The sequence below is a fragment of the Diaphorina citri genome, unplaced genomic scaffold (genome assembly GCF_000475195.1).
Source record: "Diaphorina citri unplaced genomic scaffold, Diaci psyllid genome assembly version 1.1 scaffold517, whole genome shotgun sequence".
NCBI classification, from domain to species: domain Eukaryota; kingdom Metazoa; phylum Arthropoda; class Insecta; order Hemiptera; family Psyllidae; genus Diaphorina; species Diaphorina citri.
The window spans coordinates 126,394-152,161 of NW_007377951.1; the positions used below are offsets into that span (position 1 = coordinate 126,394).

Genomic DNA, 25,768 nt, shown 5'->3' on the forward strand with positions numbered 1-25,768 from the left:
TTGAGTCAAACGTGAGTTCAATTCCAAGCATAGCTCCTTAGACCACAAAGCTTCCTCCTTAATAGCAGAGCTTGGAAGCACACGTAGAACTACTTGCGGAATGAGTTTGTTTTGATTGGAGAATGAAATGAATATGAATGAAGCCACTGATGGGTCAGATGGAGAAGGATGGGGAATTCTTTAACTTTATCCCTATTCCTTCCCGGAAAAGCTACACTCAGCAAGATGGTGAACCGAAAGGTACTTGGGGGATCTTTTGTTCCTCTCAAGGACCTTGGCCTTGTGTGGGGAAAGTTCTGAAAATAGTCATTGAAAAGAGTAAACGTTTAATGAATTTATTTAATTTTGACATCCTTTGTAAATACTATTTTACTTAGGTTATTTATGAAATTGGATACTTACGAGTTGGATATTTATTTCCCTTGGATACTTACGAGTTTCCCTTGAAAATGTCTATGAAATAGACGAAACTCAGAGTCGGGATAAATAACCAACTCGTAGGTATCCAATTTCATAAATAACCTAAGTAAAATAGTAAGAGTAAACGTATCAAAATTACATTCCTACCTCTGTTGGATGGAGCATTCTTTAAGAACTATTACAAGCTTTTGAAGGATCTTCTCGTGATTAAAAAAAAACATTCAGCAATAACATTTTAATGATGGTCAGACTGTTAAAATTCAACAGCTTATCCATTATTGATTAATCCTAGAATTTTCATTTTGTAAGGAGAGTGTTGCAAGTAACGTTCCTGTAGATTTTTACTTTCTATTATTTTCCAATGATGTCCCTGAAGAGGATAGTAGTAGCGTCTTTCACATTTAAAGTCCTCTACAGCATAGTTCCACATTATTAACTTTTTCTTCTATTTTATTAACTTTTTGGAAAAGGTTGTTGAGATTCTTTCTTCACTGTTTTTTCAAGTCCCTCCAATCTTCATCGTCTGGGATTCTAAATGATAATGGGCCATCTCAACAAGCTGCAAATCCTTCTCTCTTCAAATTACTCATCTTTTATGTATATGTACATAAATGGTTTTAAAACAATCTACCTCAGCTTTACCCAACCTTTTCAGAGGACGATCGACTTAATTTTTCAATAGTCTTGCGATCAACTCATCCCCTTTTACCATATGTACCCCCCCCCCTTTAGAACGAAAAGGGGGGAATATGCCCCCTTTTCCAATTTAATAATCCAAGTTTCTTAAAAATCAGTCAATAATTAAATTCTGAGAAAAACGACAGCTTAGGTGAAAGTCGATCTGAGATGTTGATGTCGCGAAGTCGTAAGCAACCATGGTGAAACGCAACAATTTCCAAAACATACCCATTTGTCATGGGAGTCGGCACTTTTACCAACGAGGGCTGTCATACCTTGTTGTAACGGACTTGCGAATACTCCTACTCTGATATTTTTCAACAAAATTCAAATGATGAACGCAGCATTTCTGTATCAAGACTGTTTAATGAATTTATTTAATTTTGACATCCTTTGTAAATACTATTTTACTTATGTTATTTATGAAATTGGATACTTACGAGTTGGTTATTTATTTCCCTTGGATACTTACGAGTTTCCCTTGAAAATGCCTATGAAATAGACGAAACTCAGAGTCGGGATAAATAACCAACTCGTAGGTATCCAATTTCATAAATAACCTAAGTAAAATAGTAAGAGTAAACGTATCAAGATTACATTCCTACCTCTGTTGGATGCATTCTTTAAGAACTATTACAAGCATTTGAAGGATCTTCTCGTGATTGAAAAAAAAGAACATTCAGCAATAACATTTTAATGATGGTCAGACTGTTAAAATTCAACAGGTTATCCATTATTGATTAATCCTAGAATTTTCATTTTGTAAGGAGAGTGGTGCAAGTAACGTTCCTGTAGATTTTTTCCCAATGATGTCCCTGAAGAGGATAGTAGTAGCGTCTTTCACATTTAAAGTCCTCTACAGCATAGTTCCACATTATTAACTTTTTCTTCTATTTTATTAACTTTTTGGAAAAGGTTGTTGAGATTCTTTCTTCACTGTTTTTTCAAGTCCCTCCAATCTTCATCGTCTGGGATTCTAAATGATAATGGACCATCTCAACAAGCTGCAAATCCTTCTCTCTTCAAATTACTCATCTTTTATGTATATGTACATAAATGGTTTTAAAACAATCTACGTCAGATTTACCCAACCTTTTCAGAGGACGATCGACTTAATTTTTCAATAGTCTTGCGATAAACTCATCCCCTTTTACCATAATATGGTATATTATGCATATTATGCACCCTTTCCCCCCCTTTAGAACGAAAAGGGGGGAATATGCCCCCTTTTCCAATTTAATAATCCAAGTTTCTTAAAAATCAGTCAATAATTAAATTGGTACATAAATGGTTTTAAAACAATCTACGTCAGGTTTACCCAACCTTTTCAGAGGACGATCGACTTAATTTTTCAATAGTCTTGCGATCAACTCATTGCGAATACTCCTGCGCTGATATTTTTCAACAAAATTCAAATGATGAACGCAGCATTTCTGTGTCAAGACCTCTTTTTCTAAAATAAGTAGGTAGTTAGGTACATTCATTTTTAACCATCATTAATTTCACATCATGAGACATCACAGTCGTAAAGAGATGACTTTACAGTAGTTCAAGAACCAATCAGAAAGCATCAAACCTCTACAAGGAGTAATTTCAGTGGGGAATATATTCATAGGGGACTAAAGGTATTCATAATGTACTTTCCAACTCCATCAGTGACGAATACTTATATCTAGTAGTGAGAGAAGTAGAAGGTGAGGTCACTTGCTGTTAGTAGGTTATTTTGGGTACATGTCTATTGTAGTTGTCCACAGATTAATAAGTGGGAGTTGGTCAGGGTAGCAGCCACAGTCACAGAGGTGTTCACCGTAGAACAGTCTCAATCCACCACTGCGCTTCGGAATATTAATGTTCAATATTCAAAGGCAGTCCCGGCGAACCCCTTTGTCGAGAGAAACATGTTCCTTGTTCTCCGTATTGCTATTACTCCGGGTACATGTTCTCAATACCATTATACTCTGGAACATGAAATAATCATAATGCTCCTGCATCAAGGTTGGAAGATGAGCGGGAGAAATTCTTGTTCCCCCTCGAGGAGGAGAAGAAGATAATGAGCTTTTCTTCGTTCCATTTTCTTCTAAGACAAATGCTCTAGAGAAATCTATAAAAACTTCCAATATTTCTATACAGGGTGGCGGGAAAGCTGAGGCCTTGTACAGGTAGGTTATGTAGAGCCACAGGTGCTGAGCGAGGGAAAACTGACAGCACAAGTCCTCCTGTGTCCCGATACCTACTCCTCATATTCTCCTATTTTTTTTTCTCTCTCTGACTGTTCTCTTTTTTATTTCTCCTTTTTTCCTCACTTTCAATAATTGTTCTTTACCTCACTTTCTCTTGTCCTTTCGACTCCTATTCGTCTCCCATCTTTCTACTCCGATAGACCGGAAATTATTGATGTTAAAGGACTGGGTTGTGTACGTCTGTACGTATATACCCCGAAAATAGCCATCAGAGCGACCAGTCGCAATGGTGCTTTACATCAGTATTTTTTGGGGATCTAATACCCAAGCCACTGCCTCACTCACTTTGAAATATATCTAGAACATCCATGTTTCAGTCGTTTTCTACTTACCGAAAGGTTCATGGCTTAAAAACGACTTCCAAACACCCTTATACTACATGCTCCTACTTTTCTTCCTACTTATACAACGTTCAGCTTTTCGCCTCTTCTCTACTTCTCTCTCCTTTTCAATTTTTTCGTCAAGATAGAGTAATAGCGTCTTAGTAATGGAGTATTAGTGAGAACTAATGAGGCATACATTAATATTGCTTAGTATTAGAAAAATAACATCAATTTTTCTTTCTACAATTTTTTAGGGAAGGGCGAGAGAGAGGAAGAGGGAAGAAGGAAGAGAGAGGTGAATAGAGAGATTATTATAGCTGTACGAAGTTGATAAAGGTAAAAAAATGAAACATTTTGAAACGAGAGAAATGTGAAACGAAAAAAAACTACAGAATAACTAACATCAAACAACTAGGGTCTTCGAGCCTAACATTTTAAAAGGACCACGAAAACTTGGTTGAAGACTCCAAGAAAGAAATATTACCCGAATTCATCATTCATGGTTGTTTTTTTACTGGCACTTTTTAAAGAAGGAAAATAAATGGCTGCTGCTCCTTTGGAGAATGTTCTCAAAACCAAGTCGACCACAGCATCTCATCATCCCCATGTCACACACACAGCATGTTTGTAAACAAACTATAAATAAATATAAGCTCCTCAAGGGTCTATTTTATTTTCGTAAAACTAGAAAGGTAACTCTAGGAAAGGGAGGAAACGTTTCAAAGGAAGAAGGGAGAGCCGGGGAAAAGGTTGAAGGGAGGGAGTTTGGTATATTGAGAACAACATATGGGTAGGACAGGAGAGGGAGGGAAATGATGTATAGGTATCATTTCTCAAACGTTTTATTACCATTCACACGAAATTTAAATGTAAAATAAATTTCAAACTATAAATTTTAGGAAAACAATTGGTTTTTCCTTTCCTTTCTTTTCTCGTTCTCTCTGGTGTTTTATTTCTTCCTCTTCCGCATCCACTTTTTCTCCTCTTTTCTGTTTCTTTTGTATTTTATGTTCACTTTTCTTAGTTTCTTTATTTTTGCCATTAGTACTTTTTGTTTTATTGTTATTACAGTTTTTTGTTTCTGTCACTGCAGGTATATCAAGGAGTGGACAAAAGTGGCACTCTGGCTTTGAGCCAACATACTGATGGCTAACTATCAAAGCTTGCTACTTTCTAGAACAAAAGTTGGGAAGCAAGAGCTATGACTTGATGTTGATGATAATTCTAGGAGAAATCTAGCATATTAGGACAATACTTTTGTACCTACTTCGACAGAGTGCTCGGCACTTAATTATTTACTATAATTTATCTACATATTTCAAGCTCATTTCATTATCTATGAACAAGATATTGAAACACGTTTCTACAGCTGGTAGTAAAAGTTTCCCTAATAGCTAAGTACAAGTGCAGTGTGATGTACTTATGTGTATGTATCTTTGTATTATAGGTCGGTACTTAAAACTTAAAGTATATCTACTGTGTTTTTCGAAGAAAACTTAGTGATTTACTGGTATACTTAGGGGGATGAGTATGTACAATGTATAATAGGTTACATGTGTTTTACTTCATATAGGTAAGTATCTCATAGCATTTCATAAACAAACATATTTATGGAACAAAAAAACGCGTCTAATAAAGCATAGTAGTCGCGTTGCTCTTTGCCTGCACCTCAGTCTGTCATTGGGTCTTGGAATACAGCTCCTTTTGAGCCCCGGCACAAGCAATGAACACTTCTCTCTCTCTAGATGTCTATTCAAGGTCCATAGTAGACACTGTCTACTATGTCGACATTCACTGAGTTTTAAACAAATGAGAAGAAAAAGAAGAAAATGTAATACAAAGTAAGATTGTCTCAACAATATCGAGTCTTAATAAATTTCGCCATTTTGGGTCGGTACTTAAAACTTAAATTATATCTACTGTGTTTTGCGAAGAAAACATAATGACTTACTGGTATACTTAGGGGGATGAGTATGTACAATGTATAATAGGTTACATGTATTGTACTTCATATAGGTATCTCATAGCATTTCATAAACAAACATTTATGGAACAAAAAACGCGTCTAATAAAGCATAGTAGTAGCGTTGCTTTTTGCCTGCACCTCAGTCTGTCATTGGGTCTTGGAATACAGCTCCTTTTGAGCCCCGGCACAAGCAATGAACACTTCTCTCTCTCTCTAGATGTCTATCCAAGGTCCATAGTAGACACTGTCTACTGCGTCGACATTCACTGAGATTTAAACAAATGAGAAGAAAAAGAAGAAAATGTAATACAAAGTAAGATTGTCTCAACAATATCGAGTCTTAATAAATTTCGCCATTTTTTGGAATATACATACTAGTGGAATGTTCCAAACTGCAGTGAATTGCAGTATGCGTGCAGGTACTATGGGCAACATATTTATTATTTTCTATATCAAAAATGTCTTGGAATACAGCTCCTGTTGAGCCCCGGCACAAGCAATGAACACTTCTCTCTAGATGTCTATCCAAGGTCCATAGTAGACACTGTCTACTGCGTCGACATTGACTGAGATTTAAACAAATGAGAAGAAAATGTAATACAAAGTAAGATTGTCTCAACAATATCGAGTCTTAATAAATTTCGCCATATTTTGGAATATATATACTAGTGGAATGTTCCAAACTGCAGTGAATTGCAGTATGCGTGCAGGTACTATGGGCAACATATTTATTATTTTCTATATCAAAAAAACATATTATTCTCGTTCTTTTTGATATAATAAAACCTTGGATTCAAATCTTGGTACAAGACAATTTGGCAAAGACATTTAAGTGAATGTTCCATTATCATACTAATTCCGAGACCTCTTCAAAGACACTGCCATCCTAAAGTGAAAGAAACGTAGATAACTTGGGCACTTTCATATGCAATTTCTGACTTTCAACTGTCTAATTTCAAACCAGAAAATACGTCGCTTTTCTTTGCTTTTTACAAGTCTCGATTTTAGCACAATCACTGGTGAATCGCCAATCCTATGTGGGTAGTTTATAAATGAATCATCATTGTGTCAAAGTCTCCACTTTCTGAGAGCCAGACACAGGTTTTCTCCTTTTAACTGTCTAATTTCAAACCAGAAAATACGTCGCTTTTCTCTGCTTTTTACAAGTCTCGATTTTAGTACAATCACTGCTGAATCGCCAATCCTATGTGGGTAGTTTATAAATGAATCATCATTGTGTCAAAGTCTCCACTTTCTGAGAGCCAGACACAGGTTTTCTCCAAGACCTGATCCCGAGGGAGACAGGCGACCACAACAATTTACACCATCCACCTAATCGTATCGTTTTGTGTTCCTCGGTTAGGAATTGATTCCTGACCCATTTCCACAATGTTGTCCGCAATAGAGCTGAAATTTATCGCTGCCCAAGCACTCAAGAGGCCGTCATGATTCTGTAGGCATACAGACACAAAACATAATACTGTAACATGGTCCGAACACTTGCACAACTATTTACATAGACTGCAACGAATGCACATTACATTAAACATCAAGTATCTGATGTACATGTGCATGTAGAGCAGACAGAAGTGAATGCATTCCTTTATCTGATTCATGTTGCGACCATGCAAAAATTGCAGGCGCCCTTTCACTAGGTAATTTTCGACATGCAGGGGGCAATAGGTTGGCATGCGTGGATCGAAAGATTATAGAAGCAAAGACAGGCTGTTAAAAGAAATAGGTCATAACGATGAAGATAGGCGGAATCTCATCTGGACCCGAAGTGTCGAGTCCTGTGCAAGTGACTCTGAAACCGTGAGCAGAGGTGTATTAATAATATTAACATGCTTGAGATGGGTTGTGAAGAGTGCACGCAGAATGCTGACATTTCGAAAATTCCCGGTCTAATCGCCAATTCAGCCAGACCTGTGAGCGCCACAATACCAATTTATTTTAGAAGACGAATTGGTGGATGTGCCAGATCCACCAGCTTGGTTTAGCACGAGGAGTGGCCGTAAGGACCGACAGGCCACCACCTCTCAGCCTAATCAGGCCAACCGTTCCTAACATGGTTTTCAAATCCCGCTCATTAAAAAATATTATACATCTCGTTTTGAGATTTTCCAAATTTCTCATTAATTTTGTTCATCTCTAGGGGAAGTTTATTTCTGACCCCGGGGTGTTTTGTACTTGAGACAACAAAGAAGATTGCTCCTTTACCCCTGTAATGAGATTTAATTCGACATTTTCGAACAATTAATTTCAGATTGTACAGGTAAGTGGAACAGTTCATTACCCACTATGTACCAAGATAATGAAATTTTCCAAGAAGGTAAGTTTTTTTTAAGGCAAGATTCAACTTCCGGTACCTATCTATGCCTTTATCCGATCCGGTACCTGGAGGACAAACAATAAAGAGGTGCTCTATTAAACTATTAGTATAATGGAACAACTAGTTCTAAGCTCACAGTCTAAATAAAGCACTACTTATACTTATATTGAAATTCAGACCGAGCCCTTCGCATTAACACGATTGTTCAGCCACTGCAGTCCAAGGGAAGCTGTAGGCCTGTTTAATGGCGATACCTCTACATGTGTACATTATTCAGAGTGCATTTTACTTTATTTGAATTTAAATTGCATTCGTCCGATGAATAATTAATGTTTGGTGTCTAGCAGGCAAACAGGGTCCGGTACCTAGAAAACAAACAATAAAGAGGTGCTCTATTAAACTGTTAGTATAAGGAACAACTTGTTCTAAGCTGACAGTCTAAATAAAGCACTACTTATACTTATATTGAAATTCAGTCCGAACCCTTCGCATTAGCACGATTGTTGAGCCACTGCAGTCCAAGGGAAGCTGTAGGCCTGTTTAATGGCGATACCTCTACATGTGTGCATTATTCAGAGTGCATTTTACTTTATTTGAATTTAAATTGCATTCGTCCGATGAATAATTAATGTTTGGTGTCTAGCAGGCAAACAGGGACCCAGAGACTGCCTCTATCTATAAGGCCGTGCTTTGGGAGGAATCAGCAGGGCCTCCAAAGGCCTTTTATAAAGGGCATAATTGTTCTCCATTAAGAAGGACCCTGAGCCCACTAGACATGTTGATTTCATCATTTATCTTTAGCGCCAAGAGACGGGCTATTAATTAACTATTTTCCTGACTTTTCACTGTTTTATGACAGACTCTCGAGTGGAAGGTAGCCATTAGTAGAGGTTAACGCCAGAGGCCTTTTCTACCACCCAACCCTTGGACTCCTCAGAGTCCCAAAATATGGAAAAAGTCTCGAATAAACGAGGTACCCTGTTTACCAGGCGAGCGCCTTGACCACTACACCACCGGGGCTGTCTATCATTTCAAGAGTATGGAACCTTTCCACCTCCAAGGTAGCCATTAGTAGAGGTTAACGCCAGAGGCCTTTTCTACCATCCAACCCTTGGACTCCTCAGAGTCCCAAAATATGGAAAAAGTCTCGAATAAATGAGGTACCCTATTTACCAGGCGAGCGCCTTGACCACTACACTACCGGGGCTGTCTATCAATTCAAGAGTATGGAACCCTTCGCAGAAGCTTAACCCATCCTTTAGGGCTGTTTGCCCCTACACCTTTATTGGTCTCATTTCGGCAGTATGAACAGGCTATATTCTATTCTGCACCTAAGCCGCAGAGTGGACTTTTGTGTATAACTTTTTGTGAAAGGATCCCTAGTGACGGGCCTGAGCTCACCCATTATATTCCTCATCTCATTTCTCTCTTTCACTATCATCATTTATCTTGCCATTGTTTTCTCCACACTCATTCTTTCTCCGCGTCGCCGTCGTAAAGGCCTTTTATAAAGGGCATACTTGTTCTCCATTAAGAAGGACCTTGAGCCCACTAGACATGTTGATTTCATCATTTATCTTTAGCGCCAAGAGACGGGCTATAAATTAACTATTTTCCTGACTTTTCACTGTTTTATGACAGACTCTCGAGTGAAAGGTAGTCATTAGTAGAGATTAACGCCAGAGGCCTTTTCTACCATCCAACCCTTGGACTCCTCAGGTCCTCAGAGTCCCATTATATGGAAAAAGTCTCGAATAAATGAGGTACCCTGTTTACCAGGCGAGCGCCTTGACCACTACACCACCGGGGCTGTCTATCATTTCAAGAGTATGGAACCTTTCCACCTCCAAGAGGTTCCCTTCGCAGAAGCTTAACCCATCCTTTAGGGCTGTTTGCCCCTACACCTTTATTGGTCTCATTTCGGCAGTATAAACAGGCTATATTCTATTCTACACCTAAGCCTCAGAGTGGACTTTTGTGTATAACTTTTTGTGAAAGGATCCCTAGTGACGGGCCTGAGCTCACCCATTATATTATTCCTCATCTCATTTCTCTCTTTCACTATCATCATTTATCTTGCCATTGTTTTCTCCACACTCATTCTTTCTCCGCGTCGCCGTCGACCCCAAATCTAGGCCGAATGCAAGGCACGCCGCGCCGTTTAGTTACGAATAATAAAATCGTTTAATCAATTTGGCGAATATTTTTTTACGAGCTCTTGGTGTAGGACCTCACATGACGCGATATGATTAGGTCCCGTGTACACAACAGTCGATCGATGTCGACTAGAACCCATAGCCATAGAGCCTTAAATAAATAAAATTGCTGTTTGGCCCATTCTCATTCTATCTCATTACACAGGAAAACCTTAGTATAAGCATCTCATGGTGTTTTTCACTCGGAAATAACCCAAACTCACCAAACCTTACCAAATGATGTTACCATGCCTATTAATTTTGTACTTTGTTGCGCTACGCTCATACGTCATATTATGCTAAGTTTCTGCAAAAAGTTATGAGATCCCCCCCAAAAATACCACTTCGTGGCATAAAAAAGGCCCCGCCAAGTCGTTCCTCCCAAAATAAATCAAGTGCCACAAAAACTAAACAGAACTCCATCCCACCCCAAAAAAGATTAGAAATCAATTTTGTACCCCGCCTTTTATTCACTTCATAATTTGTGTCCTCCTACTTCACGTAGTACCTACCTTTCTTTCCCCTCATTGCACTCCACTTTCCTCTAATATTACTTCTGCTTCACTGCATTGGCGGCGTGCCACCTACCTTTCTTTACCCCCATTGCACTCCTCTTTCCTCTAATCTCACTTCTGCTTCACTGCATTGGCGGCGTGCCACCTACCTTTCTTTACCCCCATTGCACTCCTCTTTCCTCTAATCTCACTTCTGCTTCACTGCATTGGCGGCGTGCCACCTACCTTTCTTTACCCCCATTGCACTCCTCTTTCCTCTAATCTCACTTCTGCTTCACTGCATTGGCGGCGTGCCACCTACCTTTCTTTACCCCCATTGCACTCCTCTTTCCTCTAATCTCACTTCTGCTTCACTGCATTGGCGGCGTGCCACCTACCTTTCTTTACCCTCATTGCACTCCTCTTTCCTCTAATCTCACTTCTGCTTCACTGCATTGGCGGCGTGCAATGCTTTAAAAGTTCATGTTATTAGTTCTGAAACCAAGTTGACCTTGAACATCAGCACATTTTATTTCGTTCTTGATTAGTTTGAGCAGAAACACAACATCAGCAACATCCCGCCTATGTTGTAAGGTTTGAATATTAAATGTCTTCATGAGCTCCTGATAGTTAATGTTGTTGGTGGTGTGATGTAATTTAAAGTTCAACATCCTAAGAAACTTTCTCTGGACACTTTCTATCTGATGGATATAGGTTTGGTACCCAGGGGACCAAAGTGTCGAGCAGTATTCCAGAGAAGAACTGATCTTTTCCGAGTGAAATACATCATGATAATGTAGATACCTACCTACATGAAAATCATTTTTCATATTTTTATTATTTTTCTTTTTCAACTATAAACTATAAAAATTGTTTCGTCAGAAAAAGGTGGTATACAAAATATCTCAAGAACGGTTTGTCGCAGAGCGATGAAATTTGGTATGCTATACCGGTGTGGTCCAAGGACGCGACTGTAACAATTTGGTTAAAATCGGATAGTCACCCATCCAGATATTAACCAAAGTCATTGTGCTTAACCCTTATTTCGTAAACGGTAAGAGACATCGAAAACATTTGGATGTGAATATTCTAATCTATGTGATTTTTCACGCCAAATCGAATGGTGCTACTTCTAGAACTGTTATCCATAAAATGTTTTTAAATGATAAAATTATATACAAAAAAAATGATCACAGTGGGATTCGAACCCCCACCCCACCCGCTTAACAGTTTGTCAGAGACCACACTCCTTACCGCTCGGACACACCGACAATTATCTTGATGTAGCACAAAACTTCCTTATTAATCAACTCGAGCGATAGTTTAGAATTTTCCCCTAAAAGTCACTTTTTCCTCCCTAGCGGGTCTCCCTTTAGTGCTAAGAAGATGAAACCAAGAAAAGGCACTTCTCCTCGCCTTCTTTTTTCCTATTCAGCTTGGTTAGTAGCGAGTCCGCCTTGTAAGTGCTAGGCCGCGGGTTCGATTCTCGCCCTAGGCAGATTTTATCGTAATAAATGACATGTTTAGGGGAGTCATGGGTTATTACTAAAATACAAAGTAAAAAATTGGCTATGTACAATAGTACATAAGCACTTACATCTTATTATTCTACAACTGCCTACTAAGAAGATAATGATAATGTAGGTACCTACATGAAAATCATTTTTCATATTTTTACTTTTTTTTTTTCAACTATATAATTATGAAAAAAGTAACTATGGCTATCCATAAAATATTTTTAAATGATAAAACTATGTACAAAAAAAAAGACCACGGTGGGATTCGAACCCCCACCCCATCGGCTCAGCAGCACGGTAGAGACTACACTCCTTACCGCTCGGACACTCCGACACTTATCTCAGAGCAGCACAAAACTTCCTTATTAAACAACTGGAGCGATAATTTAGAATTTTTCCCCTAAAAGTCACTTTTTCCTCCCTAGCGGGTCTCCCTTTAGTGCTAAGAAGATGAAACCAAGAAAAGGCACTTCTCCTCGACGAGACCTTTCTGGAGAGACCTTAATCATCTTCCTACCATTTGTAGAACGGGCTGTAGGCGTGATTAATTGAATCGGGTGAAAAAAAAAAAAAAAAAAAAAAATTCGCGATTTTCAAGATTTTTGAGCCCATCAGAAAACCGGTTAAACAAATTGTAGAAAGGTCGGGTTTTGGAGATTTCGCATCTACTTTCACGTCTGACCAGGAATATCAAATAAAAATTGCTTAAAGTTGAAGGGAAGTGGGAGAAAAGTTGAGGTGAAAATGCCGAAAAACGATGAAATTGTTTCGTGTTAATATAGGCCGGGCGGTGCTGCGAACTCTTGACGTTCGCGCGCCTTGATCATATAAAGTATGAAAAAAATTGATTTTTTTTTTCGAAGTTCGAAGCAACATTGACTTTGGTTGATATCTGGATGGTAAAAATGGTGATTGCTTGGCAGATTCAATTGAATCCTAGCCAGTCTGTGTCCATAATCCATATTCAAGATCTATTTGCTCTTTATTCGTACGTAACGTACAGCCCATGGGCTAAAAATCACTTTTTTGACATCAGGGGATCCCAAAACGGATATTTCCAACCATTTCCCGATTTTGAAAATTTGGACCGATTGCAATACTTTCATTACTAGTATAGCTCCGCTATACTGTAGTAATAGAAAGTAAAAATGGTGATTGCTTGGCAGATTCAATTGAATCCTAGCCAGTCTGTGTCCATAATCCATATTCAAGATCTATTTGCTCTTTATTCTATGGACTTCATCCCCGTTTCTTCCCCTACTAGATTTGCTTAAGTTCGGCCTTGGTTTGGTTAGTAACAAAGCTATCACATGAGAAGCCCTATGAATCATTACTTGACTATTTTTTTCTCTGCATTGATAAAGACGGGGCACACGTTTATAAGAATTGCCTACTTGGAGAAAAAGAGACGGGTGATGGAAATAAGCACGCAGACATTACGACATATTTTTTTTTTTTTGCTTAAAAAAACATATCAAAACTGAACTGTGATAAAATAAATAAAAAAAAAAATAAATGGTTTTTTGGACGTTTCTCGAAACGAGGCCCAAGTTAGAAAATGACCCACAGAACCTTGTTGGAAATGATGAGATCTACCTACCCTGAGCCGTTGTCAGTGTTTTTCTGGCACACCCTGTATATTTAAATAAATAATAATAAAATGTGCCACGAAGTAATGCCAAATCGGTTCAGAGGTACAATCTAGCAAATAATAAGATTCAGAGGTATGGTTGCCACCCTGGAAACAGCCGACACAAGTTTTCAGGATCTTTTGCTCTTTGTATTAAAATACTTACTTGTCCTTCTACACTGAATACATTTCCCTCTTCAATACCTTGAAGTTTTTGTTTCAGTCGAAACAGAGCGCGGGCTGCTATTTTATTCACAGGAACATTGGTTTCCGTGTTAACATTCTTGGAATTCGTTACCTTCTGTCTTTCTGCTGCTTTAGAAGGCGTGAGTGTCCAAGTATACAGGGGATCATACAGCAGAACTTCCAGTATCGTCAAAAGAGTTTCACTATTCTCTCGTAATACTGACAAAGTAGTTTCACAGGTTTTCTTGAATGTTCCTTCAGTCCCAGTTACTCCCATACCGTCTTCAACATCTCGAGTCAATCGAAAAGGAACAGTTTCTGGCGTTGGTAATATCAAGCCTTGTTCAAACGCAATACCAAAATCTATATGAATGACTTGGGCTGTCTTGAGATTGATGAGAATATTATTTAGATGACGGTCACCCAGTCCTAATATATAACCAATCATCGAGGAGGTAGCAACACTACGCGTATAATTGGTTTGCATGTTGTACCATTCGTTCGGATTTTGAAATTGTTCCAAAAAGAAATATCGAAACACGGGTTTGAATTTCTTGCATATATTGAGGTATTCATTCAATTTTTTACTTGTTGGTGCAGAAGCCTTGTGCAATTTTTCAAGACATTCTCGGCATTTCCTATGCGTTATATCTTGAGGATTATACTTTGCATGAGCTCCAAGAGTTGTGTTGTCACCTAATAAATATAAACAGACGGGCAACGAGTTAGTACACCATTCAATGATTCCACTCATCTGAGAGAGAGGAACAACTTTATATGTCATCACAGACAAGTTCCGCTTGGATTTCAATAAGTCGTTCATGATGGTGAATACCTGTTGCATTACCGCATCTTGTCTTGGATCATCTTTACCCTTTAACAGTTGAATATATCGGTGTCCATCCGTACCAATGCATGTTATTTTTTTAGGCTCGTTTACACCGCCCGGAATACAATAAGTCCTGTCAAATTTATGTATGCCTACAATACTATCGTAGATACCATCTATGTTCAGCTTCAAGTTCATAGTAGAGACACAAATTTGGTCAAAGTCTTTGATTTTGATGAGCTGCTGACTACTTGGTATTGTATGTTTGGAAGCTGAATATCTCGCGTCTCCAAGGACATAGTTCGCAAATATGATATAGGCGTATGATAACGCCTCTTGTTGTCTCGTGATTTCTACCAAGTTTTTGCAAAACGGCGATTCTAATTTCTTCAATTTCATGATTACATAGTCTGCTCCCTTGATACGAGATTCCATGGTTGAACTTTTTACAGGTAGTTCACTTGATTTTTTTATATATATCTCATCTTTCAAAGAGTTTGCTACGGCCATGATAAGTGGTAGCGTGTGATGCGGATGATCCACAGCACACTTCTCAATTACTTGTAAAATCAAAGCATTTGGTTTGTTTTGGACATTACTAATTCGTGCTACCAACTGAGGAAGGACTTTGACAAATTTGTAAGATGGAACAGTGATGATAGATTTGGCTAACATGTTCAAAAGATCTGTATCATCTATGTTGTCTAACCATAAAGATACGACGCGGAATGCTTTGATGTCGTTGAGGTTCCCTTCTGCTAGGGATTTGATATAATATTTCATTGACATATGAAGATATGTTTTTCTCTCTAGTTTATGAGTTTCTGTTTCTCGTGCGTCTATGGCTTGCTGCTTCATTTCAATTTTGCTTCCATAGGGAACGTCTGGTCGCTGCATTTTACTCACAGATATCAAAATATCTGAGATTTGTAGTTGCTTTTCATCTGCATATGTTGCCAAGCAGTTGTAAGCTTTCAATCTCTCATGCAATTGATCACATAATAAAATTTCTAAAGCTGGTTGTAAATATTTCCTAATGATGGAACTTAGATTTTCCGATTTGGTCGATGCCTGCCAGCACCCATATGTTCGTAATGCTTGAGAATATATCAACTTGCACTTGGATTCATCATGCATTTTAGGTAAAATAATTCTCAATGAAGCTCTTGCTGCTTCAATTTCATTTCTGTCCCAAAGTAATTGAGATAATTCAAATAGGACTTGGAACTTGTCAAACTTGGACAAACTTTTTCCATCGACAGTTGTTAAAATTCTTTCCGCAATATGGAAGTGATTTGCTATACGTGCTCTCTGTGCAATTTTCAAATAGTATGGTACAATAGCCATAGATTCATCACAACTCTCATCCAGTAGAATACATCTTTGATACAGAATAGGTTCAATGAGTTTGAAATCCACATCCCCTATGAACTGATTCTCTTCCCATTTGTGAATTATTATATCATTGCTATCTACTTCCGTAAACTCCTGTATTTCTTGCAGCATTCGAAGCTTGGATAGTACTAACTGTACTTGTTTAGTACACTCCATATCAGTCAAACACAAGAAATTTACAAGTGATTTTCTGGCAGCATTAATGTTGTCCATACATTGTATCGTTTCACCTTGATGTAAACATTTGAGAGCTCTGTAATGGTATAGATCAAATGTCGGTTCTTCAGACAAGTCATCAGCATAGTCCCACTGAGATAATCGCCAGCTTGCCTCTAAGTCTTGACTTTCCGATATCCTAGTTTGGATAAAATAAAGACCACATTTGGCTAAAGACATTTTCATTTGTTCGCTCTGTCCAGACGTACTCATCAAAATATCGGAGCACTGTAGAACGCGTTGCCAATTATTAGCATTTTGATAGTGAACAATACGCGAGGATAGTTCTCTGAGATGAGCATTCCCACAGCCCTGTACAGCATCCAAATCATTGATTTCTGTGTATGCTCTACGTAGAATATCTTGTAGGTTTGGACCTTCCGTGGACCTATAATTACAAATGTAATCCAAAGTTGAAAGAGACTGATCTCGGTATTCTAATTCCAATTCGGAGCACAATTGTTCACTAGAGATATGACTATAAAATATCGCAGAAAAAGGTGCAGAACAATACAAAGCAGCCTGAGCAACATGAAGGTAGTTTACACGTAACAAAGTTTTGTCAGGGGAATCTTGATTGATTCGTACAAAGTGAATAACATCAAGTAAACACTTGATCGCTTTCTTATTCATATGAATTTCACCATCTGTACTATTCCGACTGGAAACGGCGTTGTGATGACAAGAGAAAAAGTAACCAATGCGGGTGGTTAAAATGTTTTCGGCTTCTCTCGTTTCGGATGGGATTCGTATGATGAAATAAATGAGATATCGCAAGATTTCTTCAGCGAAATCCGTTTTGATGGAACAAAGTTCAATCAAATATTTTAAATAACATTTAGATGTCTCAAAGCAGATGATCATGTTGGCAGTAAGATGTGAGATCCAGCGCTCATAAGTAGTGGCCGTGTTGGGTACCCATAATCCTGTAACATCAATCAATTCTTTAAATTTCCTTTCGTCAAATAAATCTTCAAGACTAGCTTTCACGAGACACTTATTGTGGGTGGGTAACATTGGGTAAATGAATTTCCGTTGTGCAGATGAGAGTTTATCAACGATACTGCGACCTTCTGGCGTATCTAGTAGGTTAAACAAACATTCAGAAGCAATGGACACAACTTTGACATTGCTACTACTAAGGTATAAGATGAGTTTAGCTGTTATAACTTGAGTCAGCATAAGATCTCCATTACTTGTATGTGCAGTATTCATCTGACTCTCATGTGAAGCAAGAGCAGTAGAGTTCATACTATAGGGGCCAATCTTTCCCAGACAAACTAATGCTTTGTTTGATATTTCACTGTCAGGAGATCTAGCTAATTCAGAAAGAATGAAAATCAGTCGATTCATCATCTTTTCTAGTTTGTCTAATTCAAAATTTGACAATTGGGAGCTATTGATAATATTTAGATCTTTTCTCTCGTGTGTGAGCAAATGATCTATATTGTTTAAACCTTCAAGTCGGCACTGTTGAGTTATTTTACAGTGAGGATTTGAATAGGTTGATGCAACAAAGTGACCGATTTCTTTGCTTAAACAAGTTCTTGGCAAATATCCTCGGAAGTTATTATAAACTTGAGATATGACTTTGTAATCCTCGGAGTGAGGAAACGGATCTAGTGCTAGGATACCTTCGCGAAGCTCTTTGCAATGGTCAACCACTAGAAATTCAATAATACACAAACATTCCTTCTTTAATTGAGCATGAGTGATGGGTACTAGTGATCCAACCAAACAAGGCAACAGGGTAGAGATAATACTTGAACATTGTGGTAGTGTAGCATGAAGGAAACGGTTCATGCAGTTTAGAACTATGTTCGCACAATCTACCGCTTCATTTGAAGAGCCCAAAGTATGCAACAGAGTATATATTACACTGTGGATGAGGAAATCTAAGATCAAATCATTTGATTGATTCAAAATAGGTTCAAGTAGTTGTAAGAACATTTCATATCTATGAATAGCTTCAATTCGGAATTCGGAGGAGCGTGCTTCATATATAGCACGACTAAGGTGCAGGTGTATTTTTTGAATAGAAGATGGTTTGTTTTGACATAAATACTGAATCGGTGAAACATTCAGGTCCAGTTTAATCGTGAGAAATTCTAAACGTGATTTGAGTTGAATAAATGTAATGTTACTGGCACAAGGTTGAGGAACACAAGCCTTCATATTCAGGTGTTTGTAGTCACTGACGTTACATAGCAATTCCAACAAAACATCTTCTAGTTTGTTACGTACTAGATCACAAGATTCAAACTGTTCACTCGAAACTATCATGTCCCTGCTTCCGAGAGCCAGAATTTTTGGCAAAGCTACAAGGACTAAAGAGGAAACGTCTTTGGACAATAGCTTAGCGTAGTGACCTATTTCGTTTCCATTCTTGTTGATATATAATACAGTTACAATATGAATGAGGTTAGCATTGAGAAACGTATTGATGTCTAAAGATAAAATATGGTAAGGAAATGTCAACAGTGTTTCAAATGAGTCATACCAAGCTGTAAGAATATAAAACATGTTTTCCGTCATCAATTGTTTTACATTTATATTCATGTGTTTTAAAATTAAGAACACAAGTTTTCTGAGCAAGTTTACATTAAACTTTTTCTTGACAAACATTACACATGAGTAGAACAGCATTTTCCGGGAGACACAAGGACAGGAGCTTATAATGCTGGCGATGGCATGAAGGAAACTGGCCGTACGATTAACAGATTCATCAACATATTCCGACTGTGTAAAATTATCGTCTAGAAGTAGAGTCCCTTCTAATGCATTTGTTAATAGGTCAAACATTTTATCTGTACTTATCATTGGTTCTAGAATCTTCAAGGTGGAGCTTTGGAAGATAAAGGGGAGATATTGGATAGCTTGTATACGAACAGAGTGAAAAGAACTTTTAACAATGGCTAATATTTCAATTATTAAAGGTTGTGATTGGACTTGCAACTCTTGTTTGATCAGAAGACAATCCGCCGTGGATAGGGTCCATTCTATTTTAGAATCTATTTCTGCTAGCAAACCAAAACATTCGACAATTTTTACTTGAACGGACGCACCAAAAAACCCTTTATTCATCAAAGTATAAAAATTGGTCAAATAACTCAGGAGCTTTTCTCTGAAAGTCTCATGCTTACATTGAACTTTATGCAACATTTTTTTTAAAAGTGGTAATAAAATATACTCCACCACATCACTCTGACGTACCCAAGCCTTGCACATATCTAGAAATGTGAGAACACAAAACTCCATGCTCCTAGAATCCACATTTTCCATGAGAACAACTTTATCTATCAAGAAAGTGCTCGTCAACAGGTGCATGTTTTTAAATCCATCTCGTAGGTAATCTTCAGCCTTTTTAAAAAGTTCCGAAATGACGAACATCTGGTAATCCGAAAGCAGGCCACTAGTATTACAACTAAATTGTGTTAAAAGAATTATGTGTCGAAATATTTTCAACTGCTTATCACTGAAATGAAGATTGATTTTTTGAAAGTTCAAATCTTTGATTACCTTAGGGTAAGTACTGAGAGGCATCACTGTCTCGAGAAAATTTCCACTAGGGAGCTGGTTGACTTCGACTGCTGCCAAATAAGTGCCAATAATGTTTGTACCTACTGATGATAGGAGACAGATTTGGGATTCATTTATACTATGAAATAGATTAAACAAAGTGCTGTGTGTTTCAGCAGATAGCACGTTCAGACGAGAAAGCTTTTGCAGAACATTGCTGAGCAAATCTGGCAAGGAAGTAATGAGCGATTGCTTCAGCATACATTGAGGTGGTAGATAATGATTATACTTGGAGAAGTATATCCACAATGACAAGTTATTTAGAATGAAATCAATTGAATTCACGTCAAGAACATCGTTTGTCATTTTTTGTGACATTATTATTACTAATCTGCTCCAATATTCATACATATTCTTCAAGATGGATTCATTGAAAATAATTTGCTTTTCGTCTATAAATTTATCTAATTCATAACTTGAACACCAAGATGTGATGACTTTACTTTTGCCAGTAAAAATGCCTTGGTCAAAATTGTTGGTAGTGTAGAAATATTCTAGAGAAGACGGCTGTAGGAATGCAAAAAAATGATCTAGTTCTGATTTGGAAGTTTCTAGCTGGAGAGGTCTAACGTTGGAACATAGAATAAACATCGTGGCAGTGGCAGTATACAAATGAAGACTTGTGATCTTAGTAGTCGTTCTCTGAAAGATCCAATCCATTAACTTGAGACGGGTTTCTGTGTTTATTTGTACTTTAGAAATAAGAAAGAACAAAGTTTTTAAACTCTCCTCATTGAGAGACACAACCTTATCGGTGTAACTTTGCATAAGGAGGTCCGTATGACACAAGTCATATTTCAAATTCAGCAGGTATCTCAGCAAAAGGTGACTACTTCTGACACATTGGTTAAGACCGATGATTTTGTTGGTGTTTTGAAAAATGTTTTTCCAGATTTGGTTAACTTGATCGTCAGGGAACGTAACGTGTTCTAAAGCAAACAAAAATGAGAAGAATGCCTCATACAAATAATCCATAATCTTTTCATTGTTCGTAAAGTTGTTGCTTTGGTATGCAGCAAACAATTGAAGCAATACTTTGTATTCCTCCGATGTAATAAGTTTTGGAAACCTAAACACAAGACACGCAACAATGTGAAGTACAGGCCATATATCATAAGCACTATTACTCTGCTCAAGTACTTGTATAAAATATTCAATTCTCAATACTGTCAACTTCATTCTTTTAGCTCGAACGGAAGTATCCAAATCTATTGTGACGTCACACATGGAGACCTCTTCAGATTTATTATAGAACCAGCCAATTAAATGAACAGCAAGATGGATAAAGTCTGAATTACATTCAGTTTCTTTTGATCGCTGCAAGTGAGAGATCTCACTTTCAATCATGTAATATACCCGTTTTAGTATAGAATTCCATTTCTCCGCGTCCCCCACAAAGAAGCTTTCCTTACAATCAATACCAAGAGGATGATGGGTGTTGAATTGACTCAGTAATGCTTTGTACAATTGTGAAATCACTGCTAGAGTAGACCCAGTCTTCTGTTGTTCATATATTAGATGTATTAACCGAGGTAACACTACTTCCCCCAGTTTACATAATGCAGCTTTGCACTCGGGTCCAAGCTGGAAATAATAAAATTCAAATCAACTGTAGTACCCATGATAGTAGGAGAAAATTTCATAATATTACAATAATGCTTTATTATAATTTCTCTCATTAAGTAAGAAAACCAACTAAATTTGTTTAAATTTGACCAATACAAAAGTCAGTGGAACAAAATGGATTACATTGTGAATAAAATTACAACAAGCTGGGCCCGTCCCTCCGGGAATTTTTTAGTCTGTAGTTTATTCAATCGTGATTAGAGAAAATCAGTACCTATGTACCTACTTAATTTGTTTAATATCCAGTTTATTATCATTCTTGATTTCATTTTTAGTCCGTCCTTCCTTTATTATTACAATAGTAATAACAAGCTGGGTCCGTCCCTCCGGGAATTTTTTAGCCCGTAGTTTATCACTCATTCACATTTCACACACTGATCGCTCTATCTCGAGAACCACAACACCTAGAAAGCTGAAATTTGGTAGGATTATTTCTATTATGGTCTAGTGTGCAATAAGAAAGGATTTTGCGAAAATCTAAATCGATCCTGAGATATGATCAATTTTCGATCGCTAAAACCACAATAAGAAATACACGAGTGCAGAGACTGCACTCTGTGTATGAGTCCTACTGTATAGCTTACCTCTGTGGATAACGAGATTAGATGAGAAACCAAATTATTCTTCAAGAAATCATTTTCTGCCAAATCGGTAATCTCCTCTAACAAATTTACTATGAATGTGAATATCCTGAAAGTGAACATGAAAATATTGCATTGTAATTGTCAAAATATAACAATATGTAGTAGTTTTTGGATTACCAATACCAATGAAATACGTTTTCCCTAAATGAAAATGATATTTTGAAAAGACGGCAACACGTAGAAACTTGGATTTTGCTTTGATTGAAAGGTAACAATATGTAGCAGTTTTTGGAATTTTTGCCATGTTGTGGTTCAATTTGAACCGGAGATACAGTGTGTAACAGAAGTCGGGCAAATTCGGAAACAATTAAAATTTCGCGCAGCAACAGCCATAGTGTATAAGGATCTTAATTTTAGGAAACGACATTTATCTCAAAAGAGAGATAATATTGTCTACTTTTTAGTCCGTCCTTCCTTTATTAAATTACAATAGTAATAATAAAAGGTATAGTGGACGGACTATTGTATTCGCTTCGGTGTCGTGGACATATCTACCTATAATTAGGATAAGAAATGTATAGAAATCTACGAATTAGGTGCGTCAAAAATTAACTCGTGACAAGCATGAGGTATAAGGGAGGGACATATTTACCTACCTTTTGAAAAATTTTGCCTTCGGCGCTGAAAATTTGAAGTTCGATCAGATTGCATATCTGAAACGTTGTATCCCAAATTTTAAAAAATTCGCCTGCGACGCATTAATTTGATTTGATCTCGTTCGTGTTTATGTGGAAAAATGTTAAAAATGTGTAAAAATATTGCGCCAAAAATTAAAAAAAGACAAATTCAAAAACATGCTTTTTGAAAAATGAGATTTGAAATTCGATTAGACTGCTTTCCAATCGGTACCCACCCATATTAAGAAAATTGCCTTCGGCGCAGTTAATTTGTAATGATTTAATGAATGAGTACCTACATCTTGTGGGAGCTCAAGCTCATAGATCAGAGAAAAAGAGTTTACTGAAATCAAGTGACTTGAACCCTAATTTTGGAAGAAAAAAATTCGCCTGCGGCGCAATTTATTTCTGGTGCAAATTGGGGATTCAAAAACCAAGGTCAGAAAGAAAAAGATTGAGGAATTATTGATTCCGAACTAGCTAGCGATTTAGTTCGAAAAAAAAAAAAAAAATCGCCTGCGGCGCAGTTTACGCTTGATTCATTTTTGTCAAAGCGGAGGGGGGGCTGCCCCCGGTTCTATACCTTAGAAATGCTGAAACGATGTTATTCCTTTTCAGCCTTTTTTTCTCAACAACAAAACATACATACCATTTTTGACATTGGTAGGCTGAAGGCCTCTAATGGGACTAGAACATCTAGTTACTAGAACGATTTTTAGTAGTTTTTTGGTCATAGTTTGGAAACCACTGCGAGTTTCGGAAAATACGTTCTTAGTGGGCCTATTCAAATCAAAAGGAAGCTATTCTCGAAGTTTCATCAAAATCGGTCCAGCCGTTCCGGCTGTGCAGTACCTATGTACCAACCTAATCTGTTTAATATTCAGTTTATGATTATTCTTGATTTGATTTTTTGATTTTACTTTCATGTAATGATTTAAAATCAGACTAGAGCCCATTCTCCCTTTATTCCCAATATAATATTTAAGTCACCCATCCATTTATTGGCCTTTCTCGGCGTAGCTTAACACAGGTGACGCTAAAACGTAGTTTTTTGGTCATACCTAGTTTGGAAACCACTGCGAGTTTCGGAAAATACGTTCTTAGTGGGCCTATTCAAAACAAAAGGAAGCTATTCTCGAAGTTTCATCAAAATCGGTCCAGCCGTTCCGGCTGTGCTTACATATTTTTCAAAGGTACATATGTGTGTGGTATTTAATATCAAATCGTGCTATTTTTTACTTCTAAATCTTGTGGTGATATTACTTTTTGAATCGACTTAATGTTTGACTCGCGGATTTCGCGAACATTTTTTCTTTCTCAATTTCAAACAGGCTCCGAGAAAAACAGTTGGGACACCTTGTATTAAAATATATGTAGGTACATATACGTAGACTATATGTACCTATGGAAAGTAAAAAGTGAACTTACCGGGTCAGAATTCCTTTTCTTTTCACACAGAACATTAATGTAAACTGAGGATGGGCCGTCGATGCCCTGAAACAGAAAAATAGCCGTATTTTTTTATTATTCCTCTCTGTGGCAGCATAACGTGTAGAAGAGGAAGTGTGTAAACTCCCCCTAATTATAATTAAACCGATTTTGATTAAATTCTTTTATATGCTATTCTACATTTGTGCCTGAATACACCCATTTAATCCGTTTTCTTCTATCATTTGTAAAGGGTGTCCCAATAAGAACCAAAGATTTGAAAGGGTCATAACTTTTTTATGCGTTGTTTTATCTTGCCCAATCTTTGACAGATTAATTGTAAACATATCAAAATTAGTCACCATGCAGTCTAAAAGACGGGTATATTCTAAAACGGTTCAACAACGCGAGAGCATAATAAAATCGACAAATTATCACTTTTGTGCGAGCATTTTCCTAGTCGTAATCGTGTCATTTTCCGTTTTAGTGACGAGAAATGGCTTCGATGATCATGTAATTTTACCTCCCTAGACTGCTTTCTGTGAGGGTATCTAAAGTCACATTTTTAAACCAACAAACCCACACCCACTGAAGCATTGACGGGTGAAATTGAACACTGCATCAACGAGATACAGTCTGATTTCTTCAAATTTGTCATCGAAAATTTTGTCAAAAGAGAACGAATGTATCATCAAAGCCGAGGAGGTTATCTGTCTGATTATTATTCCATACATAATTTCAGAATGTTTACTTCTCAAATCATCTAAGAAGTCTATTTTCTTCCACGGAGAACCATGCCTAATTAAACAATCAAATCTTGCGTTCTTATTGGGACACCCTTTAGTTTTTCCTTTACAGCCACCGATGAAGTAGCCATTTTCAGGTAGCTGTAGAGAAAAAACTACAAATGATAGAAGAAAACGGATTTGATGGGTGTATTTGGGCACAAATGTAGATTATTATATTTATATGTATATCAAATCATCATAATCGGTTAAATTAAGCCATTAAAATTGAGATTAGGTAGGGTGGGGCAAAGGTACGCAGTGGGGTAGAATAGAATAGAATATACCTTGTTTATCCTGCCCGAATAGGACTGAAAAGTCCCTTTACCCCAGCAGTCTAAACAAGGTCTTTCGGCGTAGCTTAACATAGGTAACGCTAAAACCGGTCTTAAATGATCGACTGAAGTGTTATCTAAAACTTTCTCGCTTTGACTTTACAGGTCGTCGCGACAAATTTCGAGATCAGAGCTCTTTGTGTGAGAAAATGTGAAAAAAATCCCCCAAAAACCAGTTTTTTTGGATTTCTGGCTTTATGGTTTTCTGGACAAAATTTGCACCACCATTTTCGTGTACCTGGTAAAAAGACCTTGCGAATGGTGCTACTTTTAGTACTGTCTGACTTACGGTTGAGAAGTTGCGGGTTCGATACTTCCCTGTGTCGACAAATT

At 37.4% G+C, this 25,768-nt stretch overlaps 1 protein-coding gene and 1 long non-coding RNA gene across 2 annotated transcripts in view; both read right to left on the reverse strand.

The window, feature by feature from the left end:
• Positions 1-13,611: 13,611 nt before the first annotated feature.
• On the reverse strand, positions 13,612-22,747 carry LOC103509647 (serine-protein kinase ATM). The gene is made up of 2 exons (XM_017444262.2): positions 22,211-22,747; positions 13,612-21,584 (listed from the first exon to the last, which is right to left on the reverse strand). The coding sequence occupies exons 1-2, from the start codon at positions 22,328-22,330 to the stop codon at positions 13,884-13,886; spliced, it is 7,821 nt and encodes a 2,606-aa protein (XP_017299751.2). The 5' UTR covers positions 22,331-22,747; the 3' UTR covers positions 13,612-13,883.
• Positions 22,748-24,329: 1,582 nt separating this feature from the next.
• Positions 24,330-25,768, reverse strand: part of LOC113467651 — a 2,953-nt gene continuing 1,514 nt past the window's right edge. The window contains exon 2 of the long non-coding RNA XR_003391646.1: positions 24,330-24,381. This is a non-coding gene — a long non-coding RNA (uncharacterized LOC113467651). The remainder of the gene's footprint in view (positions 24,382-25,768) is intronic.

Coding starts and splice junctions, on each gene's coding strand:
- LOC103509647 (XM_017444262.2), bottom strand. CDS start 22,330: ATGTTCACTTTCAGGATATTCACATTCATAGTAAATTTGTTAGAGGAG. Junction 21,585..22,210: donor TAATCTCGTTATCCACAGAG/GTAAGCTATACA, acceptor TATTATTTCCAG/CTTGGACCCGAGTGCAAAGC.